Source organism: Cotesia glomerata, linkage group LG2 (genome assembly GCF_020080835.1).
Source record: "Cotesia glomerata isolate CgM1 linkage group LG2, MPM_Cglom_v2.3, whole genome shotgun sequence".
Classification (NCBI taxonomy): domain Eukaryota; kingdom Metazoa; phylum Arthropoda; class Insecta; order Hymenoptera; family Braconidae; genus Cotesia; species Cotesia glomerata.
Window position 1 is genome coordinate 2312428 of NC_058159.1, and position 21866 is coordinate 2334293.

Sequence of the window (21866 nt, forward strand, 5' to 3'; positions counted from 1 at the left end):
AAATTCACTGTCTTGAGAATAAATATCAAGAGCTAGCTAGCTGACTGACTGACTGACTGACTGACTGGGTGAACATTGAACAACAAAAAGAAATAAATAATAAAATAGTTGGTGAGGTTGTGAAACGAATGCCGAATTGCGACTGAAGCTCGAGTCTGCTCAGAGGTAGCACGCCGACGCCGGTTGACAGTAAAGCTAAAGACGACGCTGAATTGAAGCCCCCCTACTCCGCTCGGCTCTGACAGAACAGCTTATCCCTACCAATTGGAGCAGCCATTGCCAGTTGGCGGGAAAATTTATCCTATGACAGCTGCCGAGTGTACTAACACACCCAAGCTCATGTCGCCCTACTCTGTGTCAACGTAAGTACTTACAAGAGTATTATATCTTATTTCTTATTTAACTTATAATAATAATAATAATGAAAATCAAGTTAGCCGACATTGAAAAATTTTTAGAATTTTTTTTTATTGAAATAATTAAAAAAAATTTCACTTGTAAAACACTTTAAAAACTTTAAGTGCAATTTTTAAAAAATATTTTTTTGTTCTAATTTAATTATTAAAAGAAAAATCAAAAAATTTAAATCGTCGACTAACTTTATTATTGTATAATAATAATAATAAAGTTAGTTGACATTTTTGATTTTTTTATTAGACTTAATTAGTTAATTTATAACTAAAAAATATTTTTTAAAAATTGCACTTATAGTTTTTCAAGTTTTTAACAAATGAAAAAAATTTTTTTTGTAGTCATTTTTTCAATAAAAAAATTCTTTTTAATTTTTCATTTTCGGCTAACTTAATTTTCATATAATAATAAACTTAGCCGACATTTTTAATTTTTTTATTTTACTTAATTTATTAAATTATAACTAAAAAATATTTTTAAAAAATTGCACATAGTTTTTGAAGTTTTGAACAAATGACAATTTTTTTTTGTAGTAATTTTTTCAATAAAAAAATTCTTTTTAATTTTTTTATTTTATTTAATTTATTAAATTATAACTAAAAAAAAATTTTTTAAAAATTGTACTTATAGTTTTTGAAGTTATTAATAAATGAAAAAATTTATTTTTTATTTTTTTGTAACAATTCTTTATTTAAAAAAATCATAAAAATTTTAAGATGTCGGCTAACTTTATTTTCATATTTAACTTATATATATATTATATTGTCTCTATACTGTACTTATATTATGTTTGTGACACGTCTAAACTAGTTTGCCGATTTACAATTTACTTTTACTCATTACTGGGTGAAGACACTTGGCTAATTTCAGAGGACTGAATCGCCTAAGTCCTTTGTCCAGGTTAAAAGAAATTTTCGGCTTTGATGAACCTAACAAAAGGTTAATATGTTATTCCGAGAAAATCTTTTAACTATCCGGATTGTATTTTGTAGGGAAGGTAATTACTATTCTCATTTATTCGTACACTTTTATGCATCACTAGGGATTTTAAAGTTTTGGATTTAATTTATTGCACTTCGGCTTTTTTTTTTTTTTTTTCAATTGTTCTCAGGAATTTTAATTGTTAGTTAGGTAGGAGATTAGTTATTGTTTGAAGATAAGAAGGTGGATACCTAAATTAGGAAAATTTAAATGTCATTGCGTATTTTTATGAAATTGTGAAAAAGAAGAAGAGTATATAATAGTAATAACACATTCATTTTATTTCTTAAGTTTTAACAATAGAATTTGAAAATGAAATATAATAGTAAAGTTATTATGAAAATTTTAACTCTCAGAACTCTTAAATCTTAAATCTATCTTCTCTTTACAGATGTTATTTATTGTATATACTATTTGTGCTATATATTTTACTTATTGTACATTACTAAACATTCTACACATAAAATTGTAATATTTGCTTGTAAATTACCGAGGGCGTTTCTTTACAAATTAATAAATAAATAAAATTAAGTTAAACGACATCTAAAAATTTTGAGAATTTTTTTTATTGAAAAAATTATTACAAAAAAATAAAAAAAAATTCATTTGTAAAATAAAATTGAAAAACTATAAGTGCAATTATTAAAAACTATTTTTTTACTTATTTTATTTATTTATAGTTTAATGCCAAGGCAATGGTTAAATAGCCAAGTATAAACTTACTTGTATTAAGGTACACGTAATTTAGTAAAATATGAATTTAGATTATTTTATAATTTTTTTAGTTCTAATTTAATTATTAAAAAATAATCAAAAAATTAAAAACGTCGGCTAACTTTAGTATTATAGTTAGCCAAAATTGTTAATTTTTTGAGTTTTTTTTTAATTATTAAATTAGAATTAATATTTTTAAAAAATTTCACTTATAGTTTTTAGTTTTTTAAAATTGAATTTTTTTTTTAATAAAAAAAATTCTAAAAAATTTTAGATTGCTAACTTAATTTTCATAAATTAATAATAGTAAAAGTTATCCGTAATTGTTAATTTTTCGAGTTATTTTTCAATTATTAAATTAAAATTAATATTTTTAAAAAATTGCACTTATAGTTTTTAGTTTTTTAAAATTGAATTTTTTGAATAAAAAAAATTCTTAATAATTTTAGATGAAGAATTAACTTAATTTTTATAAATTAATTTAGCAGATATTTGATAATTTTTGTAACAAATAAATTATCACCCAAAAAAAATTGACATGTAGAAATAAAAAATGCAATTTTTAAAAAATAATTTTTGGGAAAAAATTTTTTTTAAATAAAATAAAAAAATTGTCAAGTGACAGCTAACTTTAATGTGATCAATAAAATTTTAAATAAAAGGGATTACTGTAAATTGAGATTGACAATAACTTTTGTCGTGATTAAATTATGCTGGGTATATATATGAGCACAATGCAAGTACTGTGTAATCATAATGTAGTTGACAATATTACAATGTAGATAATTTATAGCTAGAGACGAAATTTCAAGATCGATAAGTAACTACTTGGAACAAAATTATAATATTTTATTTTAAAAATTAATTTTTAACTTCCCGCTAAAAAAATTGAAAATTTTAAAAAATCGGGAAGTTGTTGGTTTTACCCCGTTTTTCGAAAATCGAGTTTTCATCAGATCTCGACGTTTTGAGGTTCTAGGAAGCTTTCCTGACTATTCCCGCGATGGTGTCTGTATGTCTGTATGTATGTATGTATGTATGTATGTATGTGTGTGTGTGTGTGTGTGTGGATGTATGTAAACCTCTCATAACTTTTGAAGGGCTTGATCGATTTGATCGCGGTTGGTGCCATTCGAAAGGACTTGACCAAACTTAGATTTTGAATATACTTTGAAACGATTCGGAATGATAGATTTTGAGAAATCGCAAAAAAACTACAAAAAAAAATTTTTTCAAAAGTGGTTTGTTTGGAATAACTTTTAAACGGCTTTACCGATCAATTCCAAAAAATAATCAGCTCTTAACATAAAAAAACCACGTCGATCGCCGCCAGTCCAGTCAAAATCGGTTTATTCGTTCGTGAGTTATCGTTGACGAATGAAAAGCGAAAAAAGTGTTTTTTCGTAATTACTCTAAAATTTTTCGCTCTATCAATTTAAACTTGAAGATTCTTCATGAAGCTTAAAAAACTGCGTCGAATGCCATCAACCGCGTGAAAATCGGTTCATTCATTCAAAAGTTATTGCGATTTGAAAATTCAAAAAATAGTGTTTTATCAAACTTCTATCAAGCTTTTGAGCTCGACGAGCTCAAAAGCATACAAAAGCTATTTTTTGAGCTCGGAGAGCTAAAAATAATACTCAAATTGTATTTATGAGCTCGAAGAGCTCAAAAACGTCATAAGTGCAATTTCAAGCGTTTAGGTATAGAATTGGCGGGAAGTTGCAGGGATGGCCTTCAGGGTCAACCGTTTTCCTAATTTTTTTTTTAAATTTGTTTCGTTATTTTTGATCACTGTGATTAGATATATTTAAGTTAAAAATATTGAAATAATCTTAAAGTATTAAAAGTTTACTTAAATTTTTAAAGTTAAGTTTCTAGTAACTAAAAGGCTCAACTTCACTTAAGTGCATTTTAATAGCTTCAGCGATAAGAACTTCAATTTCCTTTTTTTTAAACTTTTTTAATGGCCTTAAACATTAATTAACGTTTCGCAATTTATAAATTAACTGAGGATTTCAATGGATAAGTAAAGTTTAATTGAAGTTTGATTTTTATCTGTCAAAGTAAAAAGTATATACTTAAAAATTATAATAATGTGTCAAACAAAATCGAATGACACTTGTCTTATTGTCAATGATAATCGTTTAATTTAAAATATAATAATTAGGGTACAAAAAATAAGGGAGCGATAGACTTTTGACCGTTGTGCAATGTTGGTTACGCAACTAGAGATATGGTAAACGCAAATGGGTAATAACCCCTTCCTCGGATAATATCTATTCATACATCGAAAGTAACTAAGCATATTTAGCATCAGCGTAACTAAAGTTAGTTGAAAAAAGTAATATATGGTGACATATTAAAGAGTACGTTAGATCGAATGGAACCCTTGGGCAAAGCTGCGAGGGTCTGCATTCCCAAGTTCCCGACAGTCTCAAGAATTTTCTCCTCAGTGGGGGTCTGTCACATGTTTTACGCTAAAAAAAAAACATAATAAGTATAAATATAAATAATAAATTTTAGCAAGAAAAAAAACGTTTAATGAAGAGGAAATAAACTTTCTCATCTTTTAATTTTTTCATTGCCCGATGCGATATGATAGCAAGTCTTGTCTAGTTGAGCTCAGAAGATTAACTCATGTCCGCTTTAATGTCGATTATGTCCTTGTGGTGCACAAAGCCGTAACGTAATTTACACGCTACGTAATACTTGTTTATATGTAAGTATGTAGAAAAAAATTAGACATATGTATATGTATATTGAATCGTCTAGGCTCTAGTCTGTCCAACACCAGTATGATCCCGCGTACGCTGGAAAGTAGCGTTTTATGAATGGAGCACGCCCACGAAGCGCCGGAAGCCACTTGTTTTCCACGTTAGTCCTCTTATAGTATATAGACATGTATTTGTAAGTATATACATGTATATTAACTACTGACAAGAACCTTAGCATCGAATACAAAGCACCTCTGATCTGTTAACATAAACTCTTTTTTTTTTCATTATTTTATTTTTATTATTATTGTTATTTTTATTTTTATTTTTTATCTCACGTTTTAAACATTAGGATTAACATATTTTAGCAATTCTCGTTATTATTATTATTATTATTATTATTATTATTATTATTATTATTATTATGAGGTTAAAATTTTTTTTTATTTTTTTTTAACTTAAATTTTATTAAAAAATAGTATTGTGTTTTAATAATAACAACAATAATAATAATAATAATAATGATAATAATATTAATTTTTAATTATTAAAAATAATAATTTTATTTTATTATTATTTATTTTATTATTAACAGATTATTATTATCATTATTATTGTTGTTATTATTATTATTATTAAAACAAAATATTATTTTTTAATAAAAATTTTTTTATTTTTTTTTAAATTTTAATTTTATTAAAAAATAATATTTTGTTTTAATAACAATAACAATATATTAATAATAAAATAAAATAATTATTTTTAATAATTAGAAATTATTATTATTTTTATTTTGATTGTTGTTGTTGTTAATATTATTATTATTATTTTATATTGTCTAAGTTCATATCACGTGCGACGTAACTCATGTAACAACGACCTGTTCGGTCCTTGATTGTGTATGAAGAAATTGAGGTTACTAAGGTCATAACATCGACATCCGGACGATATTAATAATAATAATAATAATAATTTACAAATAGTACATATAAATAAAAAATAAAAGAGAAATAGAGAGGAAAAATAATAAAAATGACTGTAGCAAATTCATTTTATAAATTCAAGTACAATCATACCAATTATTTTAATTCGTGTCCTACATAAGTTTATTATTATCGCATCCTCTTACGTTAACTGTTAGGAAATTTATAAATATATTTATATGGAGAAATAAAAAAAACTAGGAGTGATAAAAATATAGAGTGAATTACCGCGAGGGAGAGAAATAAAATTGAGAGTTAATATATGAATGATTAAAATTAAAAAGGTTGGGTTTATCGTAGGTCGGCAATCGAGTTGACCTTATAAAAAAAACCTTTAGCTAAGATTGTTTAAACATTAACTATTTATATTTATATTTACTCTAATATTAACATACAACTCTTTTATCTTAATGACGTAGATTATCGCGTTGATACTCGAGCAATTTTACAAAAGAAGAAATAATAAGTTGTATACTAAATTGTACTGTAAATTATCTAAGATATTTTTTAAATTTACTTTTTTTTTAAATAGTTATCTGATAGTACACAATACTCATCTTAAACGTACGGCAAATATTGTATGTGTGTTATAACTTAAGACACTTCGTGTTCCGAATGATGAATATTGAATTTTTTTAATACACAGGTCATTACTCTTTGATATCGTTTTATCATAACTTATAGCAACATTTTTGGCCGTCTGTTCATTTAATGTACATATGTTTTTTCTACTTATATGTATTTTAATGTAGATACGTATGTAAATCTACTTGTATTGTGTGTCTTGTGTGAAGACATTCAAGAGTGAGAGAGATTAGAGAATTTTAGAAAAATTTATGAATGATTTTTTTTGCTCTGATAAAAAAATCTTCTGATATGATAGGATTCTTATTAAGACTCTGATTTTTAGAGATGGGAAAATATTAAATAGATTTTTTTTACTTTTATTATCTTATCATCAGCAAGCTGTCGTGGGATCGTATATTTCATATATTAATTTAGTACAAGACGTAGCAGAAACGTGAGTATCTTGACGATAAGATGATATACTTAACCCTCTGACAAAAAAAAATTTTTATTTATTATTTTTGTTATTTTAATATCGATATAAATATTTCAATAATTCTATTTCTTCTTTTTTATAACTTCAAAAAATTTTTTTCTACAAAATTTTTTTCCCAGGCATTAAATTTATGACTTATAGTCAGTATAGGTAATTTTTATTTTTACGGTATATTCAAGACGTTCAATAAAAGTACTAGCAAAAGTTTTTAGTATTTTAAAACGTCAAACCATCTGTCAATTTAAGTGTACTCAAAAAAAAGATTATTTGACATTTAAATTTTTTTTCAGCTGAACAACGTTCTCTTCACATTTTTTTTCTGATACAATTTTTAAATTTAAAAATAAATTGTACACAAAAAGAAAAAATTCTTGGCTCAAGAAAATTTTTGGGTGCCTGAAGAAGATCGAAGTTGTGTTGGCCGAAGTAAAAATTTTTTTTGAAATTCTATTCTTGTTGGAAGTCATTTTTTCTTAATTCAAATTATCATAAATACTTGATACAATAAATTTTTATATTTGATCAAGATTTTTAGATACTTTAGGGAAGCAGCAACACCTTTTTCAGCTGAGAAAAAAATTTTCTCACCTTGAGAAAATTTTTCTCGAGAATATTTGATACCCATTTTATATTATTTTAGCGTGCAATTATACATATTGAATGAAAAAAATGATGAAATATTATTTGATCTTCCCATTTGACATGTTAATCAATAAAAATATTAATGAAAATTTACTTCTATCTTTATATTTAATTTTTTGGAGCAAGAGAGAAATTTTCTCTAGACAAGAAAATTTACTTCTATCAAGAACTAAATTTTTTGGATCAAGAGGCTGAATTTTCTCAAAACAACAAGATTTTCTTGACTTAAATAAATTTTCTTGGATCAAGATACGTATTTCTTAAAGCAAGAGAATTAATTTTGTTGGAATAAGTGAAATTTCTTGTGTCAAAATAAAATTTTTTTTTCGCTTAAAAAAATAATTACACAGAAAGAAAAATTTCTTGACTGGAGAATAAAGTTCTTGGCTCAATAAAATTTTCGGGTGCCTAAAGGATGACCGAAGTTGTGTTGGCCGAAGTAAAAATTTTTCTTGAAATTCTATTATTGGTGGAAGTCATTTTTTCTTAATTCTATCATAAATACTTGATACAATAAATTTTTATATTTGATCAAGATTTTTAGATACTTTAGGGAAGCAGCGCCACCTACTTCAGCTGAGAAAAAAATTTTCTCACCTTGAGAAAATTTTTCTCTTGAATATTTGATACTCATTTTGTATTATTTTAGCGTGCAATCATACATATTGAATGAAAAAAAATGATGAAGTATTATTTGATCTCCCCATTTAACATGTTAATCAATAAAGATATATTTACTTCTATCAAGAACTAAATTTTTTGGAGCAAGATGCTCAATTTTCTTAAAACAACAAGATTTTCTTGACTTAAATAAATTTTCTTGAATAAAGATACTTATTTCTTAAAGCAAGAGAATTAATTTTGTTGGAATAAATGAAATTTCTCGTCAAAAAAAATTTTTTTTCTTAAGAAAATAATTAGGAAAAAAATATTTTCTTGGCTCTTGAACCTTTTTTCCTGTGCACACTGATAGAAGGATTTATTACCAAAAAATATTTCTTAATAGTAAACAAATCATTTATCAGAGACCACTTTTTAGTATTAAACAAATATTTCTTAGTATTTAAAATGACTTGTTTGTATTTAATAAATTTAATATTCATTTATTAAATATTAATATATCTTTTTAAATACTACGAAATATTTATTAAGGACTAAAAAGTGATCTCTAATATTATTTATTGTCGTGTTTTATTTGCATAACTTTACAGTTTTATACAAGTTTTTTTTTTATAATATATAAATATTAGATAGATGTTAGAAATTAACATTTTTAAGTTTTTTTTTAAAAGGTAATAATTATTGAATAAATATTAAATATTTCAAAGATTTTATAACTATTTTATTTATTTAAAAATATTATTTGTTGATAACACTTAATTTATCCTTTGGTATCCACTTTTTCCATTTTATTGCCAATCTTAAAAGTGATCTCTAATAAATGATTTGTTAAATATTAACAAATCATCTTAACTATAAACAAATCCTTCTATCACAGAGCAAGCCACGTGAAACAGATTTTTCTACAGCCAGAAAAAAAGATTGGTACATTCGACCTTACGACACTCAATAAAAGTGAAACTATAATTACCATAATTAAAAAGCTGGATGATTAAAAAGTAATCCTAGCAATCAATAAATTTTTATCACTCGAAAGAGTGTCATGACCTCATCTTAAAAATAATTTCTCGCTATCAGTGGCGTTAAAACTAAACGTGAGGTCTAAAGCAAAAGCAAGTTTATGCAAACTAGCGTTTTCGCTGAGACAAAGCAACAATTGGCTACAAAACGCTACGCGGGATAAATAAAGGAAGAAAAAAAAAAGAGAAAACAAGAAGCAGGTTAATAAATATGACAATAGTACGTAATAAGAAAAGGTATTGAATTAAATGAAATGGCGCCGGTGTCTTGGCATCAGGAGTTGTTGAATGCATCTACCAGCACAGTGTAGAGTGTCTCTAGCCTGCAGGCGTCGTCTATGTTTAGCATTCAAGCAAAAGCATTCGTAAGTCTAATTGAACAAGTGTATGTCTACATACATTTATACATAAGTGCATACATGTAATAGCTATGCCGCACCTCTTTCATTTAATTCTTTTTGTATGGTCGGTAACCGCGACCTGCATTACGCACTCGACGAGCACGTACTAATGTTTCGTTGTACTAAAGTACACCACTAAAATACGTACGTACAACAAGTACATACTGATACCCACAAGTATATTTATGTACAATACAAAAACAATGTTCGAGTAGTAACGCAAGATGAAGGAACAAAAATAGTTGCAACCTGCTAACTCTTGCCAATACAATTCATCCAAATGACTCATGTTTGGTCTGCTCATAAACTCTAAACATTTTTGTCTTACATTATTCACTCTTGGACTACTTTTTATTATTATATTATTATTCAATTACATGGAGATGTATTTCATAAAATGCTTTCGATTCATGTGCGTCTGATAAATTTTGCGTCTGAAACAAAATTGAAATTACTTTGCACAGTAAAAAATTTTGTGTTAAAAATTTTTATGTTAAATATTTAATACTTTTTTGTGTAGATTTAACAGAATAAATGTTAAATTTACACGTGAAAGTGTAAAATATTTAACACAAAAATTTTTAACACCAAGTTGTTTGACGCAAAATTTATTACTATATGAGAGAAATAATTTCTTTCGAAAAAAGTGAGGAATTTTGTGATAAAAAAATTTACTTATTCAAAATTTTCATTTCCTAGCTGAAGAAATTAAAAATTTTCCCACAGTAATTTTCTTGGGTAATTATTTACAAGTGGGATCCATATTTTTGGCCATAACTAGGTGAAAAATTAACATTTGAAAATTTTTTTTTATTCTGCTTGTTCTTACGGCGTATTTATGATAAAAAATGTCGTGAAAGAAAAAAAATAAAGATTTTGATAGATTTTTTGCATTTAAAAGTTGGAAAAAATTTTGGCTTTTATATTTTTGGATAAAATTTCTATTTTATCTTTTTTTGATGTTTTTGATATATTTTTTTTTGAAAAGTACATAAAAAAAAAATTTATAAATTTTTTTTTAAATTTGTTAAAATTGTGATAGTCAAATTTTTTTTTTAATTGTTCATTTTTTTATATTTTTCAAAAAAAAATCAATAAAATCAAATAAAAATTTCGTTAAAAAAAATAAAAATTAAAAGTGGTTGACCTCACTTGTAAATAATTACCTTTTCTTGTTGAAAAAAAATTTTTTTATTTTTAAGAAAAAAAAGTTTTTGATAAAAATTCAAAATTTGTTTTCAAAATTATTTTTTTCCAATTCAAAAATTGATTTTTTCTCTGTGTATTAACTATTTACGTCTTTTATTTTGTTTCATCGATCTTTATTAAAGTGAAATGAAAAATTTACCTTCAAGTGCCGGAGTTTAATTAGTACGTCAATACTAATTAGGCTTTAGAAAATTTTTTAAGTCTTTCAGCAAATTGTCAGTTATAAACGGGGAGAGTTTGCGTGCTTGTTAGTCCATTCGCGTCAAGTGGTTTCACGTTGAGTGTCGAGTATTTTTCTTTACTCTTACCACTGTCTGCAAATGGTAACAAGGACGAAAAAAATTTATCTATAGATTAGTACCGTCTCTCAACTTTAGAGAAATTTATTTATCTGTGCATATGTATATATTTATCATTATTATTACACATTGCTCTAGTCCTGGCCCGCTTAAAAATAGTGAACCAAACTAACATTTACTTTTAATTTAACGCTTTTAAACCGATCAAAGTTCATTTTAATTATATTTACGCGGTAACTTTCTAAAAAATTAACTATCATAAAGACAATTTAATTGACTATTGTTATTTTTAGCTACTAAAATTATTTTATAAAAAATAAATAATATCCACATACACACAGAAAGTGGAAGTAATTTTTTCTCAATTCAAATTATCCAAAATACTTGATACAATAAATTCTTATATTTGATTAAGATTTTTAGATACTTTAAGAAGCAGCGCTGCTTACTTCAGCTGAGAAAAAAATTTTTTCACTTTGAGAAAATTTTTCTCTTGAATATTTGATACCCATTTTATATTATTTTATCGTGCAATTATACATATTGAATGAAAAAAAATGATGAAATATTATTTGATCTCTCCATTTGACATGTTGACCAATAAAAATATTAATGAAAATTTACTTCTGTCTTTATATTCAATTTTTTGGAGCAAGAGAGAAATTTTCTCAAGACAAGAAAATTTACTTCTATCAAGAACTAAATTTTTTGGAGCAAGAGGCTGAATTTTCTCAAAACAACAAGATTTTTTTGACTTAAATAAATTTTCTTGGATCAAGATATGTTTTTCTTGAAATTCTATTCTTGGTGAAAGTCATTTTTTCTTTATTCAAATTATCATAAATACTTGATACAATAAATTTTTATATTTGATTAAGATTTTTAGATACTTTAAGAAGCAGCGCTGCTTACTTCAGCTGAGAAAAAAATTTTTTCACTTTGAGAAAATTTTTCTCTTGAATATTTGATACCCATTTTATATTATTTTATCGTGCAATTATACATATTGAATGAAAAAAAATGATGAAATATTATTTGATCTTCCCATTTGACATGTTAGTCAATAAAAATGTTAATGAAAATTTACTTCTGTCTTTATATTCAATTTTTTGGAGCAAGAGAGAAATTTTCTCAAGACAAGAAAATTTACTTCTATCAAGAACTAAATTTTTTGGAGCAAGAGGCTGAATTTTCTCAAAACAACAAGATTTTTTTGACTTAAATAAATTTTCTTGGATCAAGATATGTTTTTCTTGAAATTCTATTCTTGGTGGAAGTCATTTTTTCTTTATTCAAATTATCATAAATACTTGATACAATAAATTTTTATATTTGATCAAGATTTTTAGATACTTTAGGGAAGCAGCGCTGCCTACTTCAGCTGAGAAAAAAATTTTCTCACCTTGAGAAAATTTTTCTCTTGAATATTTGATACCCATTTTATATTATTTTAGCGTGCAATTATACATATTGATTGAAAAAAAAATGATGAAATAGTATTTGATCTTCCCATTTGACATGTTAATCAATAAAAATATTAATGAAAATTTACTTCTATCAAGAACTAAATTTTTTGGAGCAAGAGGCTGAATTTTCTCAAAACAAGATTTTCTTGACTTAAATAAATTTTCTTGGATCAAGATACGTATTTCTTGAAGCAAGAGAATTTGTTGGAATAAGTGAAATTTCTCGTCAAAAAATATTTTTTTTTTCTCAAGAAAATAATTAGTTAAAAAATATTTTCTTGACTCAAGTGAACCTTTTTTTCTGTCCATATACCTTCTTTGTTTATCTTTAACTGTTTTTTACGGCAAATACTTTTTATGAACTAATATTGTCATTTGAGATATCGTAAGTTCTCATAACAAAGTTTACACAAAAACATCCGTAACTTTATAAATATATTTTATATATATATATATATGACGGGCAAACGAACCCTTATGAGATATCGTTGTCAAGTGTTGTACCTGAGAATTTACCAAGATATTTATTTTTATTTGTTTATGTTTGTCAACACTCACAGAAATATATGAAAAGATACTGAAAGAAAAAAAAAAAAAAAAAAAAAAAAAAAAACTTTAGTTAGTAAGAAAATAAATAAGAAAATAAAAAAACTTAGATATAATTTTTTATTTGCACTGAAATCAGTACAAGTTCACTTAGTGCATAAAAAGTGAAAGCGTATACATATTAACACATTTATGGGGAGAGATAAAAAAAAAATAAAAAGGTTTTACGCGTAAATTAAAAACCGGAAGTTGTAATTTTATTAAAATTTAAAAATAAAGTCATTTTTATTTAAATTTATATTTTAATAAAAATGTCTTGGTTGGGTAAGTCTAATTAAATAAGGCAAAAACAAAGAATTAAGACAGCCAGAGGAATATAAAAGTTTAAGTACGAAAGTGGCGTCGACGATCGTGTTGAATATTTTTTTGGACGACTAGATAAAACAATCGGGACGGAAATCAAAGGTCATGGCATTCCTGATCGGTCAGGACAATTTTAGCTAACGGCCTGCTCGTCATTCGACGTACTTAAAACTTGTTCTAACTCCCGACTTGAGACAGATTTAAAATTGTAAAATAAAATAGAGTTGAATAAAAAAAAAAAAAAATTTCTACACCGTCAATCAGAAAATAAATCACTTTTAACCTTTCTATCACTGTTTAAGATATTTCAGGCATTTAGGTATTAAATTTTTATTTGTGATAATATATATTATATATATTTTATCACAAACTATTTACATATTTTTCTACCTACATTACACATAACATCTAAACTCACTGTTTATCGTATTACCATCTGTCAGCGTGTCACTTGTAATATAATTCTACTCTTATTTTTTTTTAGTTTAAATATTTTATGATGTACTCACTGATTCTGATCCAAGGATTCATTTTCTGTTTAAATATTTTTTTTTATTTATTTATTCATTAATTAATTAATTAATTAATTAATTTATTAATTAATTTATTAATTAATTTTTTTATTTATTTATTAATTAATTTTTTTATTAATTAATTAACTAATTTATTAATTAATTAATTAATTTTTTTATTTATTTATTTACACACTAAATAATTATTTTTAATTACTTTTTTTTTTTTTAACTGTATAAACGTCAAACAATTCTAGTTCTGGTTACGTTCTGATGCCAAATGACAGCCAAACGTCTTCTTGACGTTTGTTTTATTTTTATTATCCCGCTATATAAAGCGGGAAATTTAAAAAAAAAAACATATGAGTACTTTAATAATAATAATAAATATTTTAATTATAAACAAAAAAAATTAGCCAACATTCAGCGATATTCAAGGAGCCGAAAATGTCAGCTGTCAAAAAAATAAATTAAATAGTAATTTATTTTAAAAAGTGTATTTATTATCTTAATTAATAACTACTTATTTAATCGGCTAGTAATAAATTAACGATGTCTTTCGCCGAGTATGGATCAAGTATTTTTTTCATGGGAAAAAAACCGCTGGACCAAGGAGATGGCTTGGCTAATAATAATGATAAGTACTTTGGATGTAGATTAAAAATGATTGACTCTTGCAATGATTTACGAGCCTGGAGTTCAGATCCTTTTGAAAATTTTCGATATTTTCGGGAAATTACGGAAAATGGAGATGTATGTATTTTTTAAATCAAACTATTTTCATGGTTTATTTCTTTTTTTAATATTTTTTGGGGCTATGGAATTCAGTGTTAAGTTAGCTGTCGACAGATGAGACATCTTAAAAATTTGTAGTTAAAATTCTTCACTAATTTCTTCTTTAATAAATTTTTTTTATCCAAGTGACAAGTGTAAATTAGTTTTAGAAATTTTTATTTTAATTGTGTTGTTAATTACTAAATTAATCATTTTTTTTTTAACAATTATTATAGTGAAAGAAAAAAATTTATGACATTAAAGTAAGCAAACTAAAAGTTAGCAAATTAAAATTAGCAATTTTTAATTAAAATTTCTACATGTCAATTTTTTTTGCCATCATTTATTTGTTAAAAAATTCTTAAAATTATTAAATATCTGTTAAATTAATTTTCATGAAAATTATTTATGACTTTAAAAGCAGACATTTGACAGTTTTTAATAAAAATTATGAGAAAAAAAATATTTTTTAAAAATTGCACTTAAAATTAATAAAATTTTCTACATGTTAATTTTTTTTAATAAAAAAATTTATGATATTAAATTTAGCTGTCACTTGACAAAGTTTTAACTTTTTTAACATATAAATTTGCTCCAAAAAATTATTTTAAAAAAATTGCATTTTAAATTTCATAAAATTTCTACACGTCAATTTTTTTTTCTAATTTTTTTTTAAATTATTAAATATCTGCTAAATTAATTTTCATAATAATATGACATTAAAATTAGCAGTTTTCACCAGTTTTTAATTTTATATTAACAAAAAAATTTATTTTGAAAAATTACTTTAGAAAAAATTGCATTTTTAATTAAAATTTCTACATGTTAATTTTTTTTTCTAATTTTTTTTTGCCATAATTTATAATTAAAAAATTCTTACAATTATAAAATATCTGCTAAATTAATTTTCACAAAAATTACTCATTTTAAAAGCAGAAATTTGACAATTTTTGATTTTTAGAATAAAAATTATGAAAAAAAAAAATATTTTTTAGAAATTGCACTTAAAATTAATAAAATTTTCTACATGTCAATTTTTTTTAATAAAAAAATTTAGCTGTCACTTGACAATTATTTATTTTTTTTAACACATAAATTTGTTCCAAAAAATTATTTTTTAATTTTTTCAACACATAAATTTGCTCCAAAAAATAATTTAAAAAAAATTGCATTTTTATTCTTTCAAAATTTCTAAATGTCAATTTTTTTATAATTTATTTTTTAGAAAAATTCTTTAAATTATCAACAATCTGCTAAATAAATTTTCATAAAAACTATTCAGATGGCTAATTTAATTTTAATAAAACATTTTATTCTTATAATTTAATTTTTGTCACAGATATCTTTTTTTATCAAGTCAAGAAACTGAGATTCGCCAAAAATAAGTTAGGTCATATTTCTAACCTATGAATAGATTAATTGAGAGAATTTTTTAATTTTAGCAAGTCAAGACTAGAGAAATGGTTCCACATTTACCAGGAGGAATGAGTGTAGAAGATGTCAATAGAGTAAAAGAGTTAGAATTTTTGAGACGCGAATTAGCTAAATATAAAGCACTTAAATTAACTCCCGAACAAAAAAAACAATTAGGACAACCGGTAACTATAAATAATTATAATTTATATATTTAGTTGATTGATTAATTAATGTGTTAGGATTTCGGTGAAGAATTCTCAAAAGGAGACTGGACAATTTTTAATTTCTTCTCAAACCAACTAGACAGATTAACTAATTACGGAGGAACACTTCTGGGTACTTCTAGTCCAACTAAAATAGAAGAAATAAATAATAAAGATTTGCCGTCAGCTCGGTCAAAGCCACTAAAAAGTAAAAGTAAAAAAAAAAATATTAAACGAAAGTCCAGCACTGATATTTCGTGCTCTATTCCCAAAGACTCAACCAGCCAGTCCACTTCTTCTCAAGTAAATTTAATAATTTTTTTTTTTAACAATTTATTGTTAAATCAAATAAACAAAACATTTTTAATACTTAGTGCGGAATTGCTGATGAATGTGAAAGTGATTCAAGCTCTGGATCCAGTCGCGGTTATAATTATCAGTTTAATAAAAGAAAAGTTAATCGTAATTGTACTTATGATGATGAAAGTGAAACATCAACAGACTCGAATCGATCGTATATAATTAAATCAGAATCAATAATTATTTCATTAGAAAATGAATTGAAGGTTGTTATTTAATAATATTTTATATTGATTATTATTGAAATTAAATTTATTTTTATTTATTTATTTTTTTTTAGGCGAAAGAGTCAGAAGTCGACGAGCTGAAGAGCCTGAGCCGGGATTTAAAATACTCATTGCAGAATCGTGATATGCAGATTAAAAATCTTAAAGAAAGTCTCGCGGTAATAAATAATAAAGTTTATTGGCAAGTGCTAGAAGTAGTATGAACTTTAAATAATTTTCTTGTAGAAAACTCAATTAAATCTACAAAATACAATAGACCAGCGCAATAATGAGTTAGATGAATGGCGACAGAAATTAGAAAACAGTAGGAATTTAATAGAATTAATGAATCGTAAACTAGAGGAAAAAAGACATCAGTGTTACGAGTTAGTCCAAGAAATAAATCACCTGAAACAAGATAATAATTTGCAAGGACTGCGTACTGAACGTGATTCTTTAGCTGTATGTATTAATGAATTCATCTATTTTATTAAGAAGAAATTACCTTGTATCTTGTAAATTATTGACATTTCTAAAGATATAAGCTCATCATGATGTTCCTCTCATCGAGACCTTTCATTTGAGTACCCACATCAATTTTTCATATATTTATATATATATTATATATATGAATATATGAAAAATATATCAAAATGCATGGGTGTACTCAAATGAAAGGTCTCGATGAGTGTAACATCGGAATGAGCTTATATCTTCAAAATATGTATTATAGATACATAGATAAGAAATTACATTGTATCTCGTGAACTATTAACATTTTTAAAGATATAAGCTCATCCCGATGTTCCTCTCATCAAGACCTTTCATTTGAGTACTCACATCAATTTTTCATATATTTTATATATTTATATATTTTACAAATACCATAGATATAAAATATATGAAAAATTAATGTGGGTACTCAAATGAAAGGTCTCGATGAGTGTAACATCGGGATGATGAGCTTATATCTTTAATAAATGTCGATAATTAAGAAATGACATTGTATCTTGTTAACTAATGATATTTTTCAATATATAAGCTCACCCCGTCATTACACTCATCGAGACCTTTCATTTGAGTACCCACATGGCATTTTTCATATATTTTATATATATGGTATTTGTGAAATATATAAACATATAAAATATATGAAAAATTGATGTGGGTACTCAAATGAAAGGTCTCGTTGAGTGTAACATCGGGATGAGCTTATATCTTTAAAAATGTCAATAATTAAGAAATGACATTGTATCGTGTCAACTAATGATATTTTTAAATATATAAGCTCACCCCCACATTACACTCATTGAGACCTTTCATTTGAGTACCCACATCAATTTTTCATATATTTTATATATTTATATAAATTATAAATATGTATATATGAAAAATATACCAAAAATGCTTGTGGGTACTCAAATGAAAGCTCTTGATGAGTGTAACATCAGGAGGAATTTATATTTTTAAAAATGTCAATAGTTAAAAAAGTAAAGTGCAATTTAATAAAAGTCATTATTTAATAAAGCAAAATTTTATTTATTTATAGTTCACTAGTCACGGCAGTCACACAGTGACTGCAAGATTGCTAGTAAATTATCATTGATTTATAACGTGAATTTTCAAATTATGTTTTGATAATGAAATTGTGACCGGAGAATTGGAGTAAGAGATATTGACTCATTTTTTTTCTTACAGAAAAAATTGGACGAAGTAGCAAAACTTGTAAAAAATGCAGGAAATTATGGGGCTGGTATAGAAGGAATGAAAGCATTGATCCGCGAACGGAATGACTTGATTGAATGGAAACGGCAGTTCGAGGTGCATTACAGCGACCAGGAGTATGAAATCGATCGTCTGAATAAATTAATAAACCGTATCGAAGAAGAACGCGAGACTCAACGACTAGAAATGTCAAGAATAACCGAGGAATTGGAGGAAGAGCTCAGAAATAAGTCCGATGAAATTGATTATTATCAAGAACAAATTAATCATTACAAAGAACACACGAAACAGTTAAAGAGGGAATTAGAGAAAAATAATGAAGCCAAAGAAAAAGACTCCATGAGTGACAGAGATCTTGATAGCACCTTTGCGATGTACTTGAAAAAATCTAGCGAACAAATTGACCAGCTGTCTACTGCTCTTCATGGTAATTTATTTCCTCAAGGTCGTCAATTTAATTATTCATTTTATTAATTTTTTTTTCTAGGTGCGGGTAATGATGTTGAGAAAAGCCAAAAAGAGATAGATATTTTAAAGAAACAGATTTCACAGAGTTTGTACAATGAAAAGTTGTATCAGTCACAGTGGGAGGAATGTCAGAAGCAAATCGATAGTCAGATAAATGAAATTGAAAAATTACGCCAATATAATGATAAATTAAATAAAGATATTCAGAATAATGTTAATTTGAAGTATGAACTCAATGAAATGACGTCAAAGTAAGTTAAAAAAAATTTTTAACTTCCCGCTACACAGAAAAAAAGGTTCACTTGAGCCAAAAAAATATTTTTCTTCCTAATTATTTTCTTGAGCGAAAAAAAAAATTTTTTTTTTATAAGAAATTTCACTTATTCCAACAAAATTAATTCTCTTGCTTTAAGAAATACGTATCTTGATCCAAGAAAATTTATTTAAGTCAAGAAAATGTTGTTTTGAGAAAATTCAGCCTCTTGCTCCAAAAAATTTAGTTCTTGATAGAAGTAAATTTTCTTGTCTTGAGAAAATTTTTCTCTTGCTCCAAAAAATTGAATATAAAGACAGAAGTAAATTTTCATTAATATTTTTATTGGTCAACATGTCAAATGGAGAGATCAAATAATATTTCATCATTTTTTTTTCATTCAATATGTATAATTGCACGCTAAAATAATATAAAATGGGTATCAAATATTCAAGAGAAAAATTTTCTCAAGGTGAGAAAATTTTTTTTTCAGCTAAAGTACTTCCCTAAAGTATCTAAAAATCTTGATCAAATATAAAAATTTATTGTATCAAGTATTTATGATAATTTGAATTAAGAAAAAATTATTTCCACCATGAATAGAATTTAAAGAAATATTTTTACTTCGACCAACACAACTTCGGTCTTCCTTCGGGTACCCGAAAATTTTCTTGAACCAAGAATTTTATTCTCCAGTCAAAAAATTTTTCTTTCTGTGCCACTGTTAGAAGGATTTCTTAGCATTTAAGAAGATTTCTTTGTATATAAGAAACTATTTCTTAATCATCATTTCTTAGTATTTAAAAAATATTTTTTAGTATTTAAAAAATATTTCTTAAATACTAAGAAATACTATAAATATTAAGAAATATTTTTTAAATACTAAGAAATGATGTTTAAGAAATGATTTCTTAAATACAAAGAAATCTTCTTAAATACTAAGAAATCCTTCTATCAGTGTGTAAGAAAATTGAAAATTTTCCACTAAAAAAATTGAATTTTTATGTTTTTTTAAAATAACTTTAAAGCATGTAGAATAATCATAATAAAACCATGTATAAATTTTTTGTGCTTGAAAATCTGCGTCGAATGCATTTTCGGAAATTAAAATCGAACGACGCAATCAAAAGTTATAGCTCGAAGAGCTCAAAATCTAAAAAATGTTGTTTTGAGCTTGAAAAGCTCAAATATTAATCAAAAAACACATTTTAAGGCGCTTAAAATTCAAACTTAGCGGAAATTTCTAGGGTTGGCCTCTGCAGTTAACCGATTTCCAGATTTTTTTTAGGGAAAATAATAATTAAATTGATTTTTTTTAGAGTTGCTTCACTCCAAAAAGAACACTCGAATTTGACAAATAAATTAAAACATCTGAACGAATGTTTAAAGGCAAAAAACTACGAAGTAATTTCTCTGCAAGAGGAAAAACAAAATTTAGAAAAAAAAATCGCTAGTATTCTTGCTGAGTTGGAGGAAAAAAATAGTAAAATAAATTTACTGGAGCAAGAAAACTCCGAGATTTATAAAAAATTACAAGACACTGAGAAAGATGTGAAGGAAGTGTCTGAAGAGATACAGTCTATCAAATATAATGATGAAAAAATATTACAGATAAAGATGTTGGAGCAACAATTGATAAAACGTTCTAAAGAAAAATCTAAGCTGGAAGATGCCGTAAAAGATTTGCGGAAAGAATATACTGAGTGTAAGAATTTAAATAAACAGCTTGAAGATAACTTGACAAATAAGTCTAATCAAATAATAATTATCAAACGAGATATTAAACGATTGACTAGTGACTTAAGCGATAACATTTATTCTGATGGTAGTATTATTAAATTCCCGGATAAATTCCACGAGAGCTTGAGTATTCTGATGAAACATGACGAGTTGGACAGTTGTAATGAAAAAGGCTCCACTGATTTTAATGATATTGACTGTGATAACATCAAAGATAGAGAAGATAGTACCTCTAAGGCGTTAAATAATTCAGATACTGATCAATTAATAAACTCAATTGTGCGTGAAAATAAGGACTCGGCTATGAAAGACGACCGTGCTATGCTTGAAGAGATAAAGCAAAATTACAAAGCGGCTTTGAAGCCGATGCTAAAAAATTTATCTAGTTGCGTAGCCAAAAAATTTGATCCTCAATTATTTGACAATGAGAGTGGATTTATAAGTGAGGGTATTTCGTCAATAAAATCTCCTAATGATATCAATAATTATCATCATCATCAATTAGATAGTATACCTACTTATTTAAATACAATTAAATTAAATCAAGCTAATCAACCGGATTTTAACAATGATTTGTCCGATAATCAAAGCAAAAATAAACACGATGATAATCGACACAACATTTTATCTAAATACAATAATGATAAATCACGACAAAGGTATTTATTTATTTGTTTTAAATATCTAAAACATTTTTATAATTATTATTATTATTATTATTTATATTATTATAAATATTTAGGCTGCTTTCGAAAATTCTCTATCTCTACATAA

At 25.3% G+C, this 21866-nt stretch overlaps 1 protein-coding gene across 2 annotated transcripts in view; it reads left to right on the plus strand.

Moving 5' to 3' along the window:
• LOC123259160 (putative leucine-rich repeat-containing protein DDB_G0290503) overlaps window positions 1-21866 on the plus strand; it is a 24992-nt gene continuing 3126 nt past the window's right edge. Inside the window, exons 1-9 of one of the 2 annotated variants that reach the window (XM_044719452.1) lie at window positions 1-362; window positions 16164-16319; window positions 16377-16643; window positions 16715-16906; window positions 16981-17085; window positions 17153-17368; window positions 18605-19058; window positions 19119-19350; window positions 20672-21751. In XM_044719452.1, the coding sequence (XP_044575387.1) occupies window positions 16182-16319; window positions 16377-16643; window positions 16715-16906; window positions 16981-17085; window positions 17153-17368; window positions 18605-19058; window positions 19119-19350; window positions 20672-21751 (2684 nt within the window). In that variant the 5' untranslated portion in view covers window positions 1-362; window positions 16164-16181. Of the gene's footprint in view, window positions 363-14392; window positions 14701-16163; window positions 16320-16376; window positions 16644-16714; window positions 16907-16980; window positions 17086-17152; window positions 17369-18604; window positions 19059-19118; window positions 19351-20671; window positions 21752-21866 lie in introns of those variants that run through there. The other variant, XM_044719451.1, reaches the window with a different exon arrangement.